Genomic DNA, 25252 nt, shown 5'->3' on the forward strand with positions numbered 1-25252 from the left:
GGATACATGTGCAGGTTTGTTACAGAGATGTATTGGATGATGCTGATATTTGGAGTACAAATGAATCCATCACCCAGATAGTGAGCATAGTACCCAATAGATAGTTTTTCAACCCTTGCTCCCCTCTCTCCTCCTCCCTTATATTCCCCACAGTGTCTGTTGTTTCTATCTTTACATCCGTGTATACCCAATGTTTAGCTCCTACTTATAAGTGAGAAAACGCAGTATTTGGTTTTCTGTTTCTACATTTTTTGCTTAGGATAATGGTTTCCAGTAGCATCCATGTTGCTGCAAAGGACATGACTTTGTTCTTTTTTATGGCTGTGTAGTATTCCACGGTGTATATATGCCATATTATCTTTATCCAGTATATCATTGATGGGCACCTGGGTTGATTCCCAGATGTTCATATGTCTTTGCTCTTGTGAATAGCGCTGCAGTGTACGTATGAGTGCATGTGTCTTTTTGGTGGAATGATTTATTTTCCTTTGGCTATATACCCAGGAGTGGGATTTCTGGGTTGAATGATTGTTCAGTTCTTTGAGGAATCTCCAAACCGCTTTCCACAGTGGCTGAACTAATTTACATTCTCACCAACAGTGTATAAGTATTTGCTTTTCTCTATAGCCTCACCAGCACCTGTTATTTTTTGACTTTTTAACAAAAGCCATTCTGACTGGTGTGAGATGGTATTTCATTGTGATTTTGGATTGCATTTCTCTGATAATTAGTGATAAGCACTTTTTTCATATGTTTATTAGCTGCTTGTATGTCTTCTTTTGAGAAGTGTCTGTTTATGTCCTTTGCCCACTTTTTAATGGGGTTATTTGTTGTTTGCTTGTTGATTTAAATTGCTTATAGATGCTGGATATTAGGCTTTGTTGGATGCATAGTTTGGGGATATTTTCTCCCATTCTGTAGCTTGTCTGTTTACACCTTTGATAGTTTCTCTTGCTGTGCAGAAGCTCTTTAGTTTAATTAGGTCCCACTTGTCAATTTTTGTTTTCATTGTAATTGCTTTTGAGGACTTAGCCATAAACTCTTTGCCAATGCCAATATCGAGATGGGTGTTTCTTAGATTTTCTTCTAAGAATTTTGTAGTTTGATGGCTTGCATTTAAGTCTAATCCATCTTGAGTTAATTTTGTATATGGTTATAGGTGGGGGTCCAGTTGCGTTTTTCTGCATATGGATAGCCAGTTATCCCAGCATCATGTATTGAATAGGCAGTCCTTTCTGCATTGCTTATATTTATAACTTTGACAAAGATCAGATGGTTGTAGGTATGTGGCTTTATTTCTGAGTTCTTTACTCTGCTCCATTGGTGTATATGTCTGTTTTTTAACCACTAACATCCTATTTTCGTTTCTGTAACCTTATAATATATTATACTTCGAAGTCAAGTAATATGATGTTCCCAGCTTTGTTCTTTTTGCTTAGGATTACTCTGGCTATTTGGGCTCTTTTTTGGTTTTGTGTCAATTTTAGAATAGTTTTTCTAATTCTGTAAAAAGTGACATTGGTAGTTTGATAGGAATGTCATTGAATCTGTAAATTACTGTGGGCACTATTACCATTTTAATGATATTCATTCATCCAATCAATGAGCATGGAATGTGTTTCCATTTATTTGTGTTATCTCTGATTTCTTTGAACAGTGTTTTGTAATTCTCATCGTAGGAATTTTTCACCTCCCTGCTTATGTGTATTCCTAGGCATTTTATTCTTTTTGTAGCTATTGTGAATGGGATTGTGTTCTTGATTTGGCTGTCAGTTTGGATGTTGTTGGTATGTAGGAATACTACTGATTTTTGTACATTGATTTTGTATCCTGAAACTTTGCTGAAGTTATCAGATACAGGAACTTTTTGGCAGAGATTATAGGGGTTTCTAGATATATAATCATATTGTCTGCAAACAGGGATAGTTTGACTTCCTCTCTGGCTATTTGGATACCCTTTATTCCTTTCTCTTCCTTGATTGCTGTGGCCAGGATTTCTAGTACTGTTGAGTAGAAGTGGTGAGAGAGGGCATCCTTGCCTTGTTCTGGTTTTCAAAGGTAATGCTTGCAGCTTTTGCCCATTCATTATGATGTTGGCTGTGTGTTTGTCATAGATGGTTTTTATTATTTTGAGGTATATTCCTTTGATGCCTAGTTTGTTGAGGGTTTTTATCATGAGGGGATGTTGAATTTTGTCAAAAGCCTCTTCTGGATCTATTGAGATGATCATGTAGCTTTTGTTTATAATTCTTCCTGGGATGCAAAGTTGGTTCAACATAATAATTTATTCACATTTATTGATTTGTGTATGTTGAACCAACCTTGCATCCCAGGAAGAAAGCCTATTTGATTGTGGTTAATTAACTTTTTGATGTGCTGCTGGATTCAGATTGTTATGTTTATGGTTTTTGCATCAATGTCATCAGCAATATTGGCCCGAAGTTTTCTTTTTTTGTTGTGTCTTTGCCAGTTTTTGGTATCAGGATAATGTTTGTTTCATAGAATGAGTTAGTGGGGAGTCCCTCCTCCTCAGTTTTCTTTAGAATAGTTTCAGTAGGATTGGTGCCAGCACTTCTTTATATGTCTTATAGAATTCAGCTGTGAATCCTTGTGGTCCAGGGCTTTTTAAAAAAATTATTACTGACTCAATTTTGGACTCGTTCGTGGTCAGTTCAGGGTTTCAGTTTCTTCCTGGTTCAATCTTGAGATGTTGCATGCTTCCAGGAATTTATTCATTTCCTCTAGATTTTCTAGTTTGTGTGCATAGAGGTGTTCGTAATGGTCACTGGGGATCTTCTGTATTTCTGTGGGATCAGTTGTAATGTCATCTTTGTTTATTTCTGATTGTGTTTATTTGGATCTTCTTTTTTTCTTTGTTAATCTGGTTAGTGGCCTATCAATCTTGTTTATTCTTTCAAAGAACCAACTTTTGATTTCGTTGATCTTTTTGTATGGATTTTTGGGTCTCAGTGTTATTCTGTTATGCTCTGATTTTGGCAATTTGTTTTTTTATGCTAGCTTTGTGGTCAGTTTGCTTTTGTTTTTCTAGTTCCTCTTCATGTAATGTTAGATTATTAATTTGAGATCTTTCTAACTTATTGATGTAGGTATCTAGTGCTATAAACTTTACTCTTATAACATTGCTTCAGCTGCATCCAAATATTTTGGTATGTTATGTCTGTATTTTTATTAATTTCAAAGATTTTTTGATATCTGCTTTACTTTCATTGTTTACCTAAAAGCCATTCAGGAGCAAGTTGTTTAATTTCCATGTAATTTTATGGTTTTGAGAGTTTTTTTGGTATTGATTTCTGTTTTTATTGCACTGTGGTCTGAGAGTGTACTTGGTGATTTCAATTTTTTTAAAATTTCTTGAGACTTGCTTTATGTATGGCCAAGTATGTGGTTGATCTTAGAGTATGTTTTGTGTGTGGATGAGAAGAATGTATATTCTGTGGTTGCTGGGTGGAATATTCTATAGATCTCTATTAGGTCCAGTTGGTCAAGTATTTGTTTTAAGTCCAGAATTTCTTTGTTAGTTTCTACCTTAATGTACTGTCTAACACTGTCAGTGGGGTGGTGAAGTCGCTATTATTATGTGACTAAGTCTTTTTGTAGGTCTAGAAGTAGTTGTTTTATGAATCTGGGTGCTCCAATGTTGGGTACATATATATTTAGGATTGTTAAGTTTTCTTGTTGAATTGAACCCTTTATCATTATATAATGCCCTTCTTTGTTCTTTTTGACTGTTTTTGATTTAAAGTCTGTTTTATCTGATACAAAAATAATGACCCCTGTTCTTTTTTGTTTTCCATTTGCATGATGGATCTTTCTCCACCTCTTTTCTTTGAGCCTCTGTGTGTCATTACATGTGAGATGGGTTTCTTGAAGACAGCAGACAGTTGGGTCTTGATTTTTTATCCAACTTGCCATTTTATGCATTTTTTTTTTTTTGAGACAGGATCTTCCTTTGTTGCCTAGGCTGGAATGCAGTGCTGTGCTTATAGCTCACTGCAGCCTTAAACTCCTAGGCTCAAGCAATCTTCCTGCCTCAGCCTCCTGAGTAGCTGGGACTACAGGCATGTACCACCATGCCTGGCTAATTTGCTATTTTTTGTAGAGACAGGATCTCACTATGTTGCCCAGACTGGTTTCAAAATCCTGGGCTCAAGTGATCTTCCTGCCTTGGCTTCCCAGAAAGTTGGGATTATAGGTGTGAGCCACTGCACCAGACATCTATGCCTTTTAAGTTGGGCATTTAGACTGTTGACATTCAAAGTTAATATTGGTATGGGACATTTTGATCCTGTCATCGTGAATATTTACTTTCAAATATAGGTAAACATTCTAGATGTTACCTCATAAAATCTCATAAGCTTTTCTTGTGATTTCATCGGAGTCTAAATTTGTGATTATTATTGCAAAGAAAAATGTTGATACCATTGAAGATTGTGAAGCTTATTTTATGTACAAAACAATTATTAACAGCTTACAAATTATTGAGAGAGTGGATTAGCTTGGTCATTTTATGATGTAACATATTCTTTTTGAGTCAACAGAATAAAATGTGTGGTTATTTGTTTTGTGGTGTTATTTCAGTAATAGATAATAGCTACAAAAGTTGGTACATAAAAGTGGAGGGCTATACAACAAAACCCCAAATATGTGGTATTTAGGCTTTTGGGCAGTAGAGGGCTCGGAAAACTGTTAGCAGAGGCTGGAGTAACAATGAGGAAACTGCTTTAAGAAGTTGTTATGAAATGTTTGGTAAAAGGAAAAAAAAGCTGCTTATGCTATATCGGAAAACAAAAAAATGTACCTCATGAACTTTTGGCTTAGAATATCTTCAGGCAGAATGTAGAAAGCACCACCTTGTGCACTTAACTGCATTGGATTAAAGTACTATAAGGAAGTTGATTGAGGGTTGCTATTTGCATGTGGAAGTTGAAGGTAATATATAGGAGTCCGAAATTACGAAATTGGAGAGTAGAACTGTTGTCTCATCTCCAGCTTTTGGTTATACTATCTGAGATGTCCTCGTTTTTCCATCATTATCTTTTCACAATTCTTTCTAAGAAATGATTATTTTTGGCAGCTTATTGATTATGAGTTTAGACATGTGATTTTGCTAATGGAATGTTAGACTTTAGAAAGTGCTTACAATGTTTCCACTTCCTCCCTTGCTCCCTTGCCTTCTTATAACAACGTACAAAGGCTAGGCTGCTAGTGGATGAAATTCATGAAGCAGAGCTAAGTCACCCCAGTTAGGTCAGCGCACCTCATCCTTTCTCGGGTAACCCACACCCAATTGCCAAGCATGTGAGTGAGCCCAGACTTAAGAAATAAAGTTAGATTTGTATGTCACTGAGATTTTGTGATTGTCTGTTACACATAATTGTGGCAGTTGATATTCATACAAGTGTGTACAATAATATGCACAATAAAGCATCTTCATTATTAGAAAAAGATGAAGTATATTAAGAAAGTGTTAGCAAAAAAGTGTTAGTGAAAAACAAACTAATTTTGTTCTGATGAATTGAGTCCCAAAACAATCTTTAAATGGTGGATAAATTTTAAAGCAGAACATATTAAAATTATTTATTGGGCTGGATGCAGTAGCTTATGCCTGTAATCCCAGTGCTTTGGGAGGCTGAAGCAGGAGAATTGCTTGAGGCTAGGAGTTGGGAGACCAGCCTAGGCAATACAGCAAGACCCTGTCTTTACAAAAATTAAAAAAAATTAATCCAGTGTGGTGGCATATGCCTGTAGTCCCAGCTACTTGGGAGGGTGAGGCAAGAGGATCCCTTAAGCCTAGGACGTCAAAGCTGCAGTGAGCTATGATCATACCACTACACTCAAGCCTGGGCGACAGGCTTTAATAAACAAAAAGGATTTATTATAAATTGCTATCTTTGGTAGTTGAAGACTAAGAATTTTTTAGATTTGCCAAAGCTATTAATCCTAAATCAAAGTTGATTCTGAAAATCATATAACTTAAAACCTATTCTGAGATTTAATGTCCAAAAAAATTAGTAATATAATTATGCATACCACTTGAACTTGAGTGTTTTATAATATTGAAGAAGTGCAATATAGCATATGCCTTGTAGCTAGCTCACAGTTCTGAGAGGTTTTTCTTGTACTCTAATGGCAAATTTTAAAATGTTGACTATTTTTAAAAACAAAGTTGTAATAAATATTTTTGGATAAAATTTCAGATTTATCTTTATATTGTAGTTTATTCTAAGATAGTAGTAATAATAGGAGCTGGGTTTAGTTTGACCAAATACTGATTTAAATACTCAGCTCTTTGTCCAAAGTGTGCTTTTAATTCAATGTACATCTATTTTTACTTATTTTAAAAGTATAAACATGAACCACTGTCATTGGATAACATCTCAAGATATGAAAGATATTTCTGGTGAAGTTCGTTTTCATTGATAATAGATATAATTTCATATTTCAAATAGTCCTGATAATTTCTATTTTTTGCTAGCTTCTTACGAGGTCTAAACTATATTGTCATTGTTGTTTACTTTTAATATTGCAAAGATCTCATATTAGTAAAATTTCAGCTGCATTCATGTTTGTATTATTAGTATTTTCAATCCTTAGTTTCTTTGTAGAAATCTTTTAAACCCATTCACAATTTTCTGATGATTTTTTTCATTAAAAGTATATCTGCTTAACTGTACCCGTATAAAATGTAATTTGTCAAAATATGCTGAAAGTCAACAACCAGTTTCAAACCTTCCACACTGTGGAACTCATCCTTATTTCTCAGAATATCTTTTACGCTCATGAATGGCTAGGTGAGGCACCAGCCTCACCTATTATATTATATTATAATATATTATATTATATATATTATATTATATTAAATAAATATAAATATAAGTTGTACTATTTTATTTCTGCACTCTGGTGGAGCTTCTTTGCTTTTTTACTATAGATACTGGAATACCTTTCCAGATGCCTTTGCAGCCAGGTGTGAACAGTGTTCCATTTCTGGCTAATGAGATGTAAGCATCTTTCTTGGGCTTCCCAAGAAAGCTATGAAATAGGGCTAAACTCAGCTAAAATATCTTTTGCCTTTCACTCTTTTTCTTCCTGCTTAGAACATTGGGACAATGCCACCAGAAAGACAAATGCTATAAGCTAAGTATGGGAGAGCTGAGTGCTGTAAAGAGCCTTGGTCCCTAATGACATTATTAGGCCATCATATCAGATCTCTACTGCAGACTTCCAGACTTCTTGTGTGAGATCAATAAACCTCTCAACATTTGTGTCCTCTATAAATCGTATTTTTGTTGTTTGCAGCCAAACATTTTCTTAACTTATATAATAATGTTGCACTCCCCTCTATGGAAACCACGGTTCTGATTCATTAATATTATGTGTCCAAAATCATAGTAGAGACGGGACATTGAAAAGGGACGTGGGGCATGGGGCATAAATAGTCTTGATAATTTCTTTTAAGACTATTTATGACTATTTATATTTAGTTAAATATAAACATTTTTGTTTTGGTAAGTCCAGTAATGTCTGAATATCTGAAAGTATTGGAGGAGTTATATGGTAAGAAAGATAAGATTTATAGAAAAATCTAAGTTCAGAATTGTTAAATTATTTTTATTTGTCATGTTATTTGGATACCAGTATTACTTACCTTTAAACCTTTCTGTTTTGTGGGATTGTTATTATTATATATGGTACCTTCTGCAATACCTAGCTATTTAGAAGTAACCGAAGTGACAAAATACCATAATATATGGAGATGATGACAGGGCAAGGAGAAGGAATCAAACATACAGTACCTGGTATTATTTCCTTTTAATTTGTTTGCTATTATTATTTACATTTTACCTTAAATAGGAGACAAGTTAATTAAATATCCAATTTTCCTATTTGTAAGACAAATAAAAAACTTATGTTTGGCTTTCTGATTTCAAGATTTTTGTCTTTCTTGGGATATATATTTTATTAAAATGTGCAATTTGGTGATTTGTATGTTTATGAAGTTTAGGGGTGGCTAAAAGGCTCACATTCTTCTAAGAGTAAAGTCTAAATTGGAAAATAGTAAAAGTTGCATACTCACAAAATTAGGCATATTCTAAATCATAGTATAACCACATCTTTAATTATGTCTCCTGGACATTCAGTAGAAAAGGGAAAATAAATCTCAGAATCCCAGTAGATTTAGGAAGAGAGTTGGGAACAGAAGACAGTCTCCCTTTAGTTTTGCTGCTCTTTTAAATTGTAGTGGTTTTTTATGTGCCTTCCAGCTTCTCCCCCACTGTGCCCTTCTTCTTCCCAGAGGTCCCCCGTCCCCAGATTTCTGTGCATCCTCTCTCATGCAAAGAAGGCTGGAAGACAAACTTGTGAAGCTAGAGGGTGATTACTAAAGGAGTTTGAAGTGAGTGCCATGAAAAGACCTAATTATTCTTAACGAGAATGGTATTTCTGTATGTTCCTACACTTGAATTTTGACAATATTTTTCTATGAAGCATCAGAGCTGTTCAAGCCACAATTCCAAAAAGGTGTGTGCTTTTTTAGATTTGATACATAATATTTTTGAATAAAAGTAGGCTTTTTGCTGGGGCTAAATATTAATATTCTTTAACAATCATTCCAATCCATAGAGTGAGATTACAAAATCTTTACTAAGGAAATTGCTTGTAAAGTGTAATGTCAAACAAATATTAATAATGTAAACACATTAACTATATATTGGTAAATAATGAGTGATATGGTAGATAAATGAAAAAACAAATGCTATCGCTTATGATATAGTTTTTAATGACATTCTTTTTTGGCCTGGATAGGCTTTTCTATTTTTTTTAAAAAAACTTATTTTGAGATAATTGTAAATTTGCATGCAGTTTTGAAAAATAATACATAATACATAATAATAATACCATATTCCCTTTATCCAGTTTCTCCCCATGGTAATATCTTGCATACCTACAGTACCGTATCACAACTAGGAAAATGACATTGATACTACCCGCTGCCATTATTTAGATACCACCAGTTTTACATGCACTCATTTATGCATGTGTGTTAATTCTATGCAGTTTTATTGTGTATATAGAGTCATGTGACCACACCACAGTCAACGCACAGAACAGGTTTATCACAAGGATCCCTCTCGCTACCCTTTCAAAGCGAAAGCCACTTTCTTTCTTCTCCTCCCCCTATCTCCCTAACCCCAGAAACCACTAATTCTGTTCATCTCTATCATTTTGTCATTTCAAAAATGTTAAATAAATGGAAGAAAGCACTATTTAACCTTATGAGATTGGCTTTTTCATTCAGTATGATTCCCCTGAGACAATTCCAGTTGTTGTGTGCATCAGTAGTTTGTTCCTTTTCATTACTTAGTAGTATTCCGTTTATGGATTACCACAGTTTAACTATTCACCCATGTGGCTTGTTTCTAGTTTTTGGCTATTTGGAATAAAGCTACTATCAACATTTGTGTACATGTTTTTGTGTAAATGCTTTCATTTCTATGGGATGAAGAGTACAATTGCTGAGTTGTACAGTAAGTATTTGATTGATTTGCAAGACACTGCCGCACTTTTCAAGAGAGGCAGTTACTGTTTCACATTTCCAGGTGCAATGTCTGAGTGATCCACTTTCTCCAAATCCTTGCCAACACCTGATGTTATCACTATTTAAAAAAAAATTTAGCAATTCTGGTAAGCTTGTACTGATATGTACCCTTACCTAATAGCCAATGATGCTGAACATCTTTTGATATATGGATATCTTAGTGAAATGTCCGTGTCTTTGTCCCTAATTAGATTGTTTCTTACACAGTTGAGTTTTGAAAGCTCTTTATATATTTTAGTTACAAGTATTCTGTTGGAAATGTCTTGCAAATATTTTTTTTCCAGTCTGTCACTTATCTTTCCATCCTCCTCACAGGTCTTTCACATAGCATACATTTTTTTAACTTTGATAAAGGTCAATTTATCATTTTTTCTTTTAAGAATCATGCTTTTGGTGTCAAGTGTAATAACTCTGCCTAGTTGTAGGTTCTGAAAATTTTATCCTGTGTTTTTCTTCTAAATATTTTATAGTTTTATATTTTGCATGTAACTCCATATTCCATTTTAAGTAAATTTTCATACTTAGTGTAAGGTTAGATCAAGGCCTATGAATGTCCAGCTGCTCTAACACCATTCGCTGAAAGGCTGTTCCACTGAATTGTTTTTAAACCTTTGTCACCCATCAAATGTGTTTTAATATACTCACGAGAACACTTTATTTTTACCCATTACAATGTTCTTTCCTTTCTGAAGACCTCTGGATCCTATTTAATCTTCATTTTTGGCAGGCAGTCCTGCTGTTCAGGTGTAGTATAAGGACCGGGTGGATATGTTGGTTCAGCCTTCCACTGGGCCCTGCCATCACCACTCTGGCAAAGTAGAGCATAGACTGCCTCTCATTGCAGATGGGTGAGGTGGCAGTTCAGCTCCCCTTCTGGCTGTGCTGACATCCTCCTGGCAAAGGTGGGGCACTGATTTGCACATCCTTTTTGCTTTCCAGTGGGACTGGAAGCTTACCTCCCCAGTGGAACCTGATGACGACAGGGGAGGTGACAAGGAAGTGGAGTGCTGCCTAGGCCCGTGTCCTGCCTCTTTGTTTCACCTTGTTGATACCCAGGTGGGAATGGAGGCTCAGATCCCTGCTGAACCCTGCTAACACCAGAGAGGGTATATTAGTTTCCTTTGGCAACTATAACAAATTTCCACAAATTCAGTGGCTTAAAAAAACAAATTTGTTGTCTCATAACTCTGGAGGCCAGAAGTCTGAGAGCAGGGCCACACTCCCAGTGAAAGCTCTAGGGGAGAATCCTTTTTCACTTCTTCCAGCTTCTGGTGGTTCCGAGTGTTCCTGGGCTGTGGCTGTAAAACTCTAGTCTCTACCTCTGTCTTCACATGGCTTTCTCCTCTTCTCCATGTCTCTATCCTCTATGTATCTCTTATAAGGACATTTGTTTTTGGATTTAGGGCCACCAGGATACTCCAGGGTGATCTCATCTTGAGGTCTTTAATTATCTTTGCAAAGACCCTTTTTCCAAATTAGGTCAGATTCACAAGTTCCAGGGATGTGACATGGACATTTTTTTGGTGGGTCACTGTTCCCACTACACCCTGATGCAGGGTGGGGATGGAGGCTTAGCATCCTGCTGGGCTTTGGTGACTCCAGGGGTGGGAGTAGGGGTGGGAGAGGGTAGTGAAGCTCCCTGGTCACTAGCCTTTCTTTGCACTACCTGGCTGCTATGGGTTGAATGTCCCTCTGCTTTTATGAATGGATTAATGTTATTATCACAGATTAATGTTATTATCTGTGATATTATCTGTGTTAACATCTGTGTTAACAGATAATGTTATTATCTGTGTTATTGATGTTATTATAATCACAGATTAATGTTATTATCACAGTGGCTTTGTTATAAAAGTGAGCTCTCTCTTGCTCTTACCCTCGTGTCATGTGATGCCCTCCACCATGTTATGATGTAGCAAGAAGGCCCTCACCAGATGTCGGTACCAGGCTCTTGGACTTCTCAGTCTCCAGAATTGTGAACTAAATAAACTTCTTTTCTTTATAATTTATACAACCTGTGGTATTGTTATAGCCCCAGAAAATGGACTAAGACATTGGTTAAGTCTCATTGCTGCCAGCTGGGGGCGGAAGCTGTCTTTGTCTCTGGATTTCACTCATACTACCTATATTAACTCCTGCTTCTGCTGAGTGGAAGATAGAAATCAGCTCCCTGCTTGGTTAGTCTACATCACCTGGAAGGGCAATCAGTGCTGTCTGCATCTGCCAGGTGGAAGATGGGAGATTAGCTCCCTGCTCAGCTTTGCAGACACCATAGGATAGGGGTGTGTCAGGGCAGCACCATCTGCTTCTGTGGGACGGGGGTGGGTAGGATGGAAAAGTGTCTCCTTGCTCTGCCACACTGAAACCATGGGGGTGGTTTGTAGGTTGATGCTTAGCTGGTGTAGGGTGGGCATTATAAAAAAGTGTTTTGTTCTGTTAGGCACATGGTCCTATGACTAGGAGGAGAAGGCTTTTCATGCATGCAGTTGTGTGTGTGTGTGTGTGTGTGTGTGTGTGTGTTTCTTTCCCACCTGGGATATGTGGGAGGCAATAAGGAAACCCAGGGAACTCACTGAATGTCATTCCTTAAGTCCCAACGTCCATAGATAGCTTGCTGTGTTCTTTCCACCTATGCTTGAGTTTTCCTATGCTTGTTTGTTGTGTTATGTGCAGGGTTTTTAAGTTTTAAGAGGAAAGACTTGGGAGGAATGGGCTATTGCATCATGGCCACACCAGAAATTGTTTGATGACTCATTCCATTTAAAATTCTAAATGTCATTGGTCATACATTTTAGTGGAATTCTTTTCAATTTTTATGTTCATGTTTCCTACAATTCTCAGTTTAAGCAGTAAGTGAAAGAAAAACAATTTAAAATGTATTTTAACTTTTAGTTAATGCTGATCTCTGACTGTATCTGCTTTCTTACTGGTTCTTATACAGAGGATTTTACAGGGACAAAAGAGAAAGATAAAAATATACTAATAATACTTTTATTTAACATCATTCTTACATGAGATTAAAAACTGTATTTAATGCCATATTCTTGTACAACTATGAGTTCTTATTTTTATGAGCTATCTTCAGCCATGTGTACAAGAATACTGTCTAGAATAGTTTAACAGTATTATTTATGTGTGTGGACTTAGAAGTAAATGGCAATAACTACTACACATGATTTTATAGCAGAATGGCCTCATTTCTTCTTTTGGTATCATGAATGACTATGATGATGAAATCCACGTCTTGATGGAGTTTTGTGTGCCTTTATTCCATCTTTTGCATTGAGGATGAAGTTTACTAAGTTGGAAGGCATGGTTTTTTCAATTATTGATGGGGACAATTTTCCTCTCATTTCTGTCTGAACAAACATCACTAGTTTGGAATATGCTGGGTTTCTGTAAGCAAAAGAAGAGTTAAAAAAAGATAAGAAATTTTTAGATTTAACTACTGACTTTACAGGTTTTTGGAGAGCAGGATTCTTATCTTATTCACCATTGACATACTTAAAAATTGTACTTAAAAATATTAAGTGGCTAGAATATTTCTTAAAATCTTGAGTTTTAGGCACCATTTCCTTTTTGTCATTTTATTGACTTTAAAAAATTCTAACAGTAATGTATGCTTATTATGAAAATTTAAACAATATAAATTTTTCATAATTAAAGAAAATTTTCCCTCTCTTATTTCCCTTATCCTGTTTCCCAGAGATAATCACTGTTTATAGTTTTAATTGTTATCTTTTCACGTGACTGTCTCTCTCTCTCTATATATATATATACAAAAACAGCATACATATGTACATAAATGAATATGTTCCCCACATATATATAGTTTTATTTTTTAATGGAGATATTTTTCTGCAACTAGTTTTATTTTTATCTTAATAGGATACCATGAACTTCCTTCTGTGTCTGTACATACAATCTACTTAACTGTTTTTCATGGCTACAGACAGTATTTCATATTCTATTTAACAGTCCTTTTATTGACTATCATTTAGGTTGTTTCTCACTTTTGGCTACTGTAAATAAAGCTGCAATAAAATATCTTTGTAATGTATCCATTTATGCTTTTTTTTTTTGAGACAGGGTCTTACTCTGTTGCCCAGGCTGGAGTGCAGTGACGTGATTCTAGTTCACTGCAGCCTCGAACTCCTGAGTTTAAGCGATTCTCCAGCCTCAGTCTTCTGAGTGGCTGCGATGACAGGTGTGCCCAATCATGCCTGGCTAGATTTTAAAAATTTTTTAAAGAGACAGGGTCTCATTATGCTGCCAAGGCCAGTCTCAAGCTCCTGGCCTCAAGTGATCCTCCCACTTCGGCCTCCCAAAATGCTGGGATTACAAGTGTGACCCACCTCACCCAGCCCCATTTACACTTTTATAAATACTTATAATTTCTAGGTCAAAGGTTTGTGCATTAAGGTTTTTGACACGTTAATTCCAAACTGCACTCTAAGTGGTATTTTATCTTCTAGCCCATTGATCTTCACACTGGGGTCGGAAAGGGTGAATACTTTTAAGAGAATAAATTTTCAAATCTCTAACTTCCATATGCATTTTTTCCTTAATCAGATCTGTAAATATGTCTCTGATGGAGATGTGGGCTTTTTCTTTCCTATCAGCCTGTTCAAAATCACCCTTCTCTTGCTTTATACAACAAAGGCATACCTGTTATCCACACTAAATGTTACCATGGTGCTTTACCTTAGTATATAAAAATCTTTGAGATGCTACAGGGAAAATCTGATTAGTAGCGAGTTGAGAAAAAATTATTTTCCAAGTCATGCCATTTTTTTTTTTTTCAGTAAAACTTAAGGATCTAATTGAGTTGTCAGCTGACAGGTCTTTTTTTTTTTTTCTTTTGAGATGAAGTCTCACTGTGTCACCCAGGCTGGAGTGCCGTGGAGTGATCTGGGATCACTGCAAGCCCCGCCTCCCGGGTTCAAACGATTCTCCTGCTTCAGCCTCCCGAGTAGCTGGGACTACAGGCCTGCGCCACCATGCCTGGCTAATTTTTGTATTTTTGGTAGAGACGGGGTTTCACCATGTTGGCCAGTCTGATCTGGAACTCCTGGCCCCAGGTGATCCACCCGCCTCGGCCTCCCAAAGTGCTGGGATTACAGGTGTGAGCCACTGTGCTTGGCCAGGTCTTTTTTTAATGATAAATATTTTTTGATGATAGGTCACTACATAATTTATGGTGTATAATTCATAAATTTTTTTATATAAAAATAAAATAAAAAATATTTGTTATATAATTCTGAAATTTTATTTTATTTATTATTAAATCAAAAATTATTTAATTGAATGACAGTGCTGGAATTATACTCTCTCCATTTTAACACATTTATGTTAATAAATTTTCTTCAATTTTCTTAAAATGAAAGCAGTAGTAGACTTGATATTGAATGCTGTCTTATTTTTCAGTAATATACACCCACAGTTAAATGAAATGAGTGTAATGATTAAAAGCGTGGACTCAGGAACTAGTCTGCCTTGGTTTGAAACTGAGCTTTGCTATTACCTATATGTGACCTTCAGATAGTTAATCTCTTTGGGCTTCCACTTTCTTTCCTGCCCATTGGGCATAGTCACACTACCTACTTTATGGGGTTACTTTGAAGATCAAATGAGTCAATATATGCAAATTGTTTATAACAGTGCCTAGCACATAGTAAGTGCTATTTCAGTTTTGCTAATAATAAAATATGTGTTTCTAATAACAGTTTGCATTATGTTTAATATTTGTATACAAACATTTTTAATTTTGATCAATATATAATGATAACAACTTAATCCAGAAGGCATATATATATTTTTAACTGTTAGATAGTATGGTTATAGGAAATAAAACAAATTTTAAAACTTTAAACACATGTCATTTTTACAGAGAATCAGGATGACTACAAAACAATTCAAAGCATAAAATATATTCTATTAGAATAAAATTATATGAGGGAAAAATAAAAATGTGAGTTCAAGGAGGAAAGGAATGATGTAAATTTTCTGACTGTTAAAAGTTGCATTTATTTTGAAATGAATAATTTAATGGTGGGTTTCAAGTTATGGTATTTATAATCTACTGTATATGTTTATAAGGATGGTATAACCACTTTTTAAAAAAATGTCAGTGTTTAGCACATGCTGGGAATTGTACTTTTCATCAATGTAATTTACTTTTCATCAATGTAATCCCTATGAAAAATTTTAATGTCAACTTAAAAATCTGCAAGAGAGAATATAGTTTTATAAAATTTTCAAGGAAGACTACCCTTCCAACAAATAGTGTGAGCGTTCAATGAAATAAAAGAGGATACAAACAAATGGAAGAACATTCCATGCTCATGGGTAGGAAGAATCAATATCGTGAAAATGGCCATACTGCCCAAGGTAATTTATAGATTCAATGCCATCCCCATCAAGCTACCAATGACTTTCTTCACAGAATTGGAAAAAACTACTTTAAAGTTCATATGGAACCAAAAAAGAGCCCGCATTGCCAAGTCAATCCTAAGCCAAAAGAACAAAGCTGGAGGCATCATGCTGCCTGACTTCAAACTACGCTACAAGGCTACAGTAACCAAAACAGCATGGTACTGGTACCAAAACAGAGATATAGATCAATGGAACAGAACAGAGCCCTCAGAAATAACGCCGCATATCTAAAACTATCTGATCTTTGACAAACCTGACAAAAACAAGCAATGGGGAAAGGATTCCCTATTTAATAAATGGTGCTGGGAAAACTGGCTAGCCATATGTAGAAAGCTGAAACTGGATCCCTTCCTTACACCTTATACAAAAATTAATTCAAGATGGATTAAAGACTTAAACGTTAGACCTAAAAGCATCAAAACCCTAGAAGAAAACCTAGGCATTACCATTCAGGACATAGGCATGGGCAAGGACTTCATGTCTAAAACACCAAAAGCAATGGCAACAAAAGCCAAAATTGACAAATGGGATCTCATTAAACTAAAGAGCTTCTGCACAGCAAAAGAAACTACCATCAGAGTGAACAGGCAACCTACAAAATGGGAGAAAATTTTCGCAACCTACTCATCTGACAAAGGGCTAATATCCAGAATCTACAATGAGCTCAAACAAATTTACAAGAAAAAAACAAACAACCCCATCAAAAAGTGGGTGAAGGATATGAACAGACACTTCTCAAAAGAAGACATTTATGCAGCCAAAAGACACATGAAAAAATGCTCATCATCACTGGCCATCAGAGAAATGCAAATCAAAACCACAATGAGATACCATCTCACACCAGTTAGAATGGCAATCATTCAAAAGTCAGGAAACAACACGTGCTGGAGACGATGTGGAGAAATAGAAACACTTTTACACTGTTGGTGGGACTGTAAACTAGTTCAACCACTGTGGAAGTCAGTGTGGCGATTCCTCAGGGATCTAGAACTAGAAATACCATTTGACCCAGCCATCCCATTACTGGGTATATACCCAAAGGACTATAAATCATGCTGCTATAAAGACACATGCACACGTATGTTTATTGCGGCACTATTCACAATAGCAAAGAGTTGGAACCAACCCAAATGTCCAACAGTGATAGACTGGATTAAGAAATGTGGCACATATACACCATGGAATACTATGCAGCCATAAAAAATGATGAGTTCATGTCCTTTGTAGGGACATGGATGAAATTGGAAATCATCATTCTCAGTAAACTATCACAAGAACAAAAAACCAAACACCGCATGTTCTCACTCATAGATGGGAATTGAACAATGAGAACACATGGACACAGGAAGGGGAACATCACACTCTGGGGACTGTTGTGGGGTGGGGTGAGGGGGGAGGGATAGCATTAGGAGATATACCTAATGCTAAATGGTGAGTTAATGGGTGCAGCACACCAGCATGGCACATGTATACATATGTAACTAATCTGCACATTGTGCACATGTACCCTAAAACTTAAAGTATAATAATAATAATAATAAAAAGAAAGTTTTTTTTTATTATAAAGAAAAACCTCCCCCCAAAAAAAACAAACAAAAAAATAAAGTATACAATTCAGTTTTTAGTATTAAAAAAAAAAAGAATTAGTTGGTTTTTTGTAGACTTGTAAGAATTTTTAGTAGATAGTTGTGTTATCTGCAAATAAATACAATTTTACTTTCAAATTTTCAAAAAAAATAGTGTGAGCATCCATTTTCTTATACTTTTCTCTATGCAGGGTTTATACTATTTTTACAGTGCCTCAAATGGCTACACTGAGAACAGAGTAGTTCCCTCTTATGCTCTGTTTCACTTTCTGCAGTTTCATTTACCCAAGGTCAACCTGTTCCAGAAGTAAGAAAAATTCATAAGCTTTTAATTGCACATTGTTCTGAGTAATGTGATAAAATCTTACACCGTCCTGCTCTGTCCCACCCAAGATGTGAAATCATCCCTTTACCAGTGTATTCAGGCTGTATAGGCCACCCACCCATTAGTCACTTAGTAGCCCTCTTGATTATGAGATTAAAAAAACCATGGTATATACATAGGGTTTGGTACTGTCCATGGGTTTAGGCATTTACTTGGGGTCATGGAACGTATCTCCATGGATAAATGGGGGACTACTGTCCTTACTAGTAGTTTGTATGGTCTTAAATCTTTATTTGTGTTTACAATGGCTTTACACACATAAGAAAGCCTTTCTAATATTTACTGGAGTGCACTTCTACATTGACAAGGTGCAAGAAGGGGACTTGGCCTGTGCAGCACACTTTAAGCTGTGTAGTTTTCCAACTCTAGTCCATGCCAGCAGTTGATTTACCTCGCTGAATTGGAGTAATTACCTTTCATTTGTTTTGTTTTCTCCTGCTATGGAGAATAAAGTCTTGGCCATAGATTCAAAATTGACAAATGGGTAGAAAGACCATATATTGTTATTATTATTATCTGCATCAACAATCATATACATTAACGTGAATAATTGTGAGGTTTTTTAGTTTTCCAGGTAAGTAGAGGAAATGTTAAGGAATACAGGTCCAAAATTTAATTTCATTTGGGCTTCCTTCACATACATTTTTTTTTCTTGTACTGAGACATTTATATTTGACCAATACATCTGTTTTCACGTGCCAATATCTTTTACTTAATAAAAAATCATTTAGCAAACATTAAAACTTAAGGAACTTGTGAAATGATATACATTGAATTTGAGTATATGCTTTTACAAAATAAGTATATTTTATGCTGCCATTTTATCCCAAGGCCACCTTTAGGCAGTGACTCATCTCTGATGTCTTCGGCTTTTCTTTTTATCTGAATGTACCTACTGATCTCATTTTGCAGGTATCTGCTCTTAGTAGGTAGTCCATTGGGAAGAATTCATTCAAAGTAAAACATTCATTACTGATAAAGCTAAGTGTGTTATAATTCTAGGAAAGTTTATTTTTAATTCACAAAAGTTCCTTAATAATTTACAGAAATGACTCTAATGGAGAAATAGAAAACATCAAGGAAGCTTAACTGCTGGGAATGTTTGTGTGTGTTTGACTGTTCTCAGAAACCTGAGATCATACTTTATAGGGAAGTATCCATTCTGATTATACTTAAAATGAAAACGATTATAAGAAGTTATTTTAAAAATCATATTTAGGGGCAGTTTTTTTCCCCCAACAGAATATGCTGCTACATATTTCTACTGATGAGCCAGCAATCTTAAACTAAATCACAAGTTGAACTAAAAAAACCTGTTAAAATAAATAAGTGTAAACAACACTTACTCTTTCATTGGTGAACATACAAAGCCACAAGGATGGTTATAACCACGGATATAATTTGAAGATGGAGGATATTCTGGAAAATCCACACTTTTAGCTAAGAGATTTTAAAAAATTAAAATGAAACCTATTTCACAAAGAGGAAAAACTATTTCTAGCAGCATATTTTTAAAAACATATAGCATTTAAGTTAGTTAATAGCATTAACATTAGTTTTATATATGTGAATGTGTATTTGCACATATGAAGCCAAAATTGAGAAAATACCAGTATCAGCACTATTGTCCTCTTAAACTTTTTCCTGCTAGTTATTTCTAAAGATGCTGTCAACTTCTGTATTCAAGAAAAATGGTTAAAAGTATTATTGAACTATTTTCTGAGATTTGAAGCAAAAGATAGCTCAAATCTCAGAAAATAGTTAATACTGATAACTAACTTAAATCTCACTGGGTTTGAGTGAAAACTGTTAACTGGCTTTGGGTGAAAACTATTCTACTAGGGTCCTGGGTTCATAGATTTTTGTGTTAATCATGTTTTTTTTTTTTAATAAAATATTCGAAGTAATTAGATGGTCTGTCAATAAAGATACTTTAAAATGCTCCCTTCTGCAATTCCCTGTAGCTAACTTCAAACTCTAACTAAAAATCCATAGAGTTTATTTTAGAATTATGCAACCTAGTATCTGTATTCTATGTGAATGCAGAGGGGGGTGGTTTATGATTTAATTTATGATAATATATATACTCTTCTAAAAATATTTTTAAAAATATATTTGTTTATTCTGTGCAACTGAATCCTGCTCTTGTCAGAGAAGGTGGATTTTTCTGATATGATTTTAACATAAGCAAATCAATTCCATGGGAAATACAATGTAAAACACTAAGGAGACTAGAGTTGTTGAATGATTTTTCCATTTTTATGACACATCATTATCTTAACAGAGCCTATACTAGTACTGCCAGAGTGATCTTATAAAAGATTTTTTCCCTGTTTGAAATATGGAAATTATGCTTGTCTTCTTTAAAAAAATCTGTTGTAGTCTACAAACAGGTATGGGTCTTTTATGAAGCATATGGTGTGGTAGTTAGCACTTATTTTGGAAAATCAGAAAGATCTGAGTTTTAATTCTGGGTTACCTACTTATTAGCTATGTAACTTATTTTCTTAACTGCTTAATTTCCATGAACTTCAGTTTCCTCACTAGTGAGATAATGCATGCAAAATATTTAGCTTAAAGCAAGGTGCAGGGTAGGATAAAAAAAAAGAAATGTTAAGAAAACTATGAGTACTGATTGAAAATTCATTCAATGGAAACTTTTAAAAGCAAGTTCAGTAGTGATTTGTGCACCACGTGGTTGATTACCTCTAGTTGTTGATTTTAACCTCTACTTCTTTTTTTACCTTCCCTCTCTGATCACTAATAATTATATAGAAATGGTCTGCTTTCAAAATGTGGAAAATAACAGATCTATGATCTGTTCAGACAAACTATTTTATGTTGTAGGCAGTGAATAAATTATATGTGCCCTCATTTCAAAAATGAGACAACTAAACATATATGAACATTATGAACATCAGCCCTTAGTGGTATGCTGCAGAAAGAGCTAACTCGGTTTGAATGAGTGCTACGACTCAGTCTGGACTCTGAAATGTAGAGTACTAAAGACATCTTGGAGGAACTGAAATCTTGTTGGGAAATAATAATTAACAAAACGTAATTGTCCCTGGTCCCAAGTAGAAATGGTGAAACTAATTCAAATTTTAGAGAAAAACGGGCTCTATGCCACTGTGATACCAAAGTTCCTTCACCATGAGTTATCTTAAGTTATCTGAGTCCATAGATCCTTATGGTATGAAATGGTATGTTTTGATCAATAATGCAAGTTAGAAAATGATTACACATTTGCATTTTACAGAGTGACATATTTGGGAGTGGGGATAGGGATATATCAAAACCTGCAGTTTCTAAAAGAAATAAAAGCACATTTATGTAAAGAGCCATGTAGTGGAAATTTCTTTAACAGTTTTATCAGTTACTGGATATGTGCATTATAAGCAATTCAAATATAAAATTATATCTAACAATTAATTTTGTTTCTTAGGATTTAAAAAATGTATACCCAAAGTTTTAGGCTACAAGTATCTATCTATACTCAGTGCTACAGGATATATGCTGCAAAAGTCTAAGAGATGTTGTAAACATTGACCATTATATAAATGGCACCTTCAGAGTGTCACTAGGCGTATCTACATGATACGTCTAATTGTTGATCCCACTGAGTAAATTTAAAAGGGAAATAATTAAAATACAATTTCTTTGAAGCTGTGAATAAAGGGAGAACATTTATTAATGGCTCACAGTAATTCCAAGATATGGGCAAAATGTTTCAACTTACAACTGATAATGTTCATATTTCCTTCGTAGCGCTTGATGTACACTAAGTCGATAAAGTCTCGAGGGGAAATGGAGCCCATGGCAAAACTTTGTGTAATGGTATGACATATGAATGTGTCCTGCAACAAATCAAACCGTAAAGATAACAACCGTTATTTAATATCTATTCTTTGTATTGTTTCCCCCCCCAAATTTAATTGCATATGATTGGCCTCTATTTGGAAAAAGCAGGGCTTTGAAATTTTAAGACCTTGTCACCAAATCAGCTTGGATTTTGAGTGTTAAAGGAGCATTAAATCTATGAGTGTAGAAAATTCAAGAAGCAATCTTGATATCATCTACTCTTTCAATTTTTAGATGGAGAAATTGAAGCCTAACAGATTAAATCACATTCACATCTAGAGATAAGTACAGAAATAGAACCCAGGTTTCCTGATTCCCCATACAGTACTATTTCTACTACTCCACATAGGCTAAGTAATATATTCTGAAAAATACATTGATTTAGCACCCTGTGGTGTAAGGTCTAATATTAAAGACCAATGTTGTATGCTGGTAAAACCAGCATAGGGTGAAACCAGGAGGGTCTTGAATGGCCTAACTGTACATTCCTTTCCCTCTTCATTCCTGCAGATAAGATCCCGTAGCCAAACAATCCTCCTTCTCAACAGGACCAGCACAGTTACTATTTATCCCTGTTTAGCGGTTTCAGTTCCCTGCTGGCCCATGGAATCATTCAAACAAGTCAATCACATTCTTCTGCAGGAACTGGGGCTCACCCTACCCTGTTGACACAAAGGCTGCCTCCCACAGCCCCTAGGTGTTCACCCTGTTCCCATGTTGTCCTGTGTGGCATAGTTTGTTCTCCCTCCTTGGTCTGTGATTAATGATTAATAAACTTCAGTCTACCTCACTTGTCCATTGGTGGGTGTTATGTGTTTGGCCATCCCCATAACCCTAGAGTGGGACTCTCTCCCTCACCAGTAGGTTGAAGAGGAGGCAATTAAGACACATCCTTGACCAGGCATGGTGGCACATGCCTGTAATTCCAGCTACTTGGGAGGCTGAGGTAGGATGATCACTTGAGCCCAAGAGTTTGAGGCTAGACTGAGCTTTGATCACAACACTGCACTGTAGCCTGGGCAACACAGTGAGACCCTCTCTCTAAAAAGAATAATAATTATAAAAATAAATAAGTAAATAAAACATACTCCTGGAGATGAATACTATAAATCTTTACAGAAAGGGAAAATAATTCTAATTTAGAATTAGGAGACCAGGTACGAGTCCTTGTTCTATCACATATTGGCTGCATTATCCTTGAATAAGTCACATAATCTCTCTGAATTTGTTTTCAGGTTTTTAGATATCACGTCTAGTATTCTTTCTATTACAACATATGACTTGGAACAACAATAGAAATATCTGGGCTGAGCGCGGTGGCTCACGCCTGTAATCCCAGCACTTTGGGAGGCTGAGGCAGGCTGATCAGGAGTTCAGGAGATCGAGACTATCCTGGCTAACATGGTGAAACTCTGTCTCTACTAAAAATACAAAAAATTAGCCGGGCGTGGTGGCGGGCGCCTGTAGTCCCAGCTACTTGGGAGACTGAGGAAGGAGAATGGCGTGAACCCGGGAGGCGGAGCTTGCAGTAAGCCGAGATTGCGCCACTGCACTCCAGCCTGGGGTGACAGAGCGAGACTCTGTCTCAAAAAAAAAAAAAAAAAAAGAAATATCTGAAGTGCTAATCAAACTGTATGATTAGTATCATACAAAGATGAATGAAATAGTTAAATTTTTGGATTTTCATTTGTGATGCCCAATGGTTCTCTAACTGAATGTTCAAATCCCAAGAAGATCATGGACATGTGTTTTTTGTGGATAGGAACTTCCTCTCTACAAAATAAAACTGATTTACAAGATGAAGATCAAGGACTTTCTACAAGATGAAACAGATTTACCTTCATGGGCTTTTCTATAACTCTTCTCTCCTAGATTTTAAGATGAGTTTAATAAAAGTAGGTAAAATTACAGAGTTCTAAATAAATGATAATATGATGGCAGATATGTGGGATATTTATTTATTTATTTACTTATTTTTGTTTGCTTTGATAAATGAAATGCAGGTTGGAGACTTAAAGAACTAAAGGCCTAGTGATCTGAAATTTTACAAATGCAATCATTTGTGAAAATCATAAAAGTTAGTTTTATTCCATCATTCACATTCTCATCTCTTTTAAATAAAGTTATTATTAGCCAAAAATCTAGGACTCATTTTTAAAAACAGCTTATTGAGTATAATATACATACCATGAATTCACCTATTTTAAGTATATAGTTCAATGAATTTCCCAAAGGAAATTTATTTGTGCAATTTCATCACAATCCAGTTTTAGAAGACTTATCTGATTCCTCTCTCCCTGCATCAGTAAGCCCTATTGACTCTATGTATCTTTGGGTTCCCTGACTTACCTCCCTCTCCACATCTACCACCCTTGCACAAGCCACCATGATGTCTCGTTTAGATTACTCTCATAGCCTCATAACTGTTTTTGCTGATTTCATTCTTACCCCCTTATAATCCATGCTCCTTTCAGCAGCTGTCTCTTAAAAGTGTAAATCAAATCAGTCACTTCCCTGCTTAAAACACTCCAATGGCTTCCCACTGAACGTAGAGCAAAACTTCTCTCCCTGACCTTTGAGACTCTTGCAGAATCTGATCCCAGCCTAACCTCTCACCTCTTAACCACTCTTCTCCTTGCTTTTTATGGTCAAACCCCACAGACCTTGTTTATCTCTTGATTAAACACTGCCAAACTCTTTCCACCTCAAGGCCTTTGCGTTTGCTTTACCCTGTGTCTGCTACTCTCTCCCAGATCTTTGCATGTCTATCTCCCTAACCTCCATTTTGTTACCCAGGTTTCTAATGTCTATCACTCAGGCCTTTCCCAGTTCTCCAGCTATAAATTAGCTTCTCCTGGTTATTGCCTATACTATTATCCTACATAACACTTATTCTTACCAATCCTAGCCTTCATTATCTGGTAAGTTTTAAAAAATTGTTTATTTGTTTATTATGTCTCTTCTGATGAGAATGTAAGTTTTGTGAAAGCAGGGACAATTTCTATCTTCTTCCCTTATGTGTCCCTAGTGAAGTGAAACAGTATGGAGTTCACAATAGTTGCTCAAAAAGTATTTGTGAAGTGTGAAGTATTTGTGAAGTATTTTGTGAAGTCTTTGTCAAGTGAATTAATTAGTCAAAAGAACATAAACATCAGTCTGGGAGAGTTTGGAACAAAGTCAGGATTCCCCCCAAAACAGATTTCCTAAGATGGAGAAAACACAAACAACTGGAATGGAGAATGAATTTTAATACATTAATGGAAGAGAGGAGAATCATCCCCCCATCCCCTCCAGGTGGTTATTTATTTATTTATTTATTTTTGAGACGGAGTTTCACTCTTGTTGCCCAAGCTGGAGTGCGATGGC

General features: G+C 35.6%; 2 protein-coding genes across 11 annotated transcripts in view; one reads left to right on the top strand and one right to left on the bottom strand.

Annotated features, from left to right (window-relative positions):
* Positions 1–9297, top strand: part of POLI (DNA polymerase iota) — a 52628-nt gene extending 43331 nt beyond the window's left edge. Inside the window, exon 9 of the mRNA XM_054460635.2 lies at positions 8320–9297. Within this exon, the coding sequence (XP_054316610.1) occupies positions 8320–8405 (86 nt within the window). The 3' untranslated portion in view covers positions 8406–9297. The remainder of the gene's footprint in view (positions 1–8319) is intronic.
* A 3297-nt stretch (positions 9298–12594) lies between these two features.
* Positions 12595–25252, bottom strand: part of STARD6 (StAR related lipid transfer domain containing 6) — a 33015-nt gene continuing 20357 nt past the window's right edge. For all 10 annotated transcript variants that reach the window (XM_054460493.2, XM_054460492.2, XM_063653703.1 and 7 more), the window contains 3 exons: positions 21765–21882; positions 19372–19465; positions 12595–13015 (listed from right to left, as the gene is read on the bottom strand). In XM_054460493.2, the coding sequence (XP_054316468.1) occupies positions 12832–13015; positions 19372–19465; positions 21765–21882 (396 nt within the window). In that variant the 3' untranslated portion in view covers positions 12595–12831. The remainder of the gene's footprint in view (positions 13016–19371; positions 19466–21764; positions 21883–25252) is intronic.

The sequence above is a fragment of the Pongo pygmaeus genome, chromosome 17 (genome assembly GCF_028885625.2).
Source record: "Pongo pygmaeus isolate AG05252 chromosome 17, NHGRI_mPonPyg2-v2.0_pri, whole genome shotgun sequence".
NCBI lineage: Eukaryota > Metazoa > Chordata > Mammalia > Primates > Hominidae > Pongo > Pongo pygmaeus.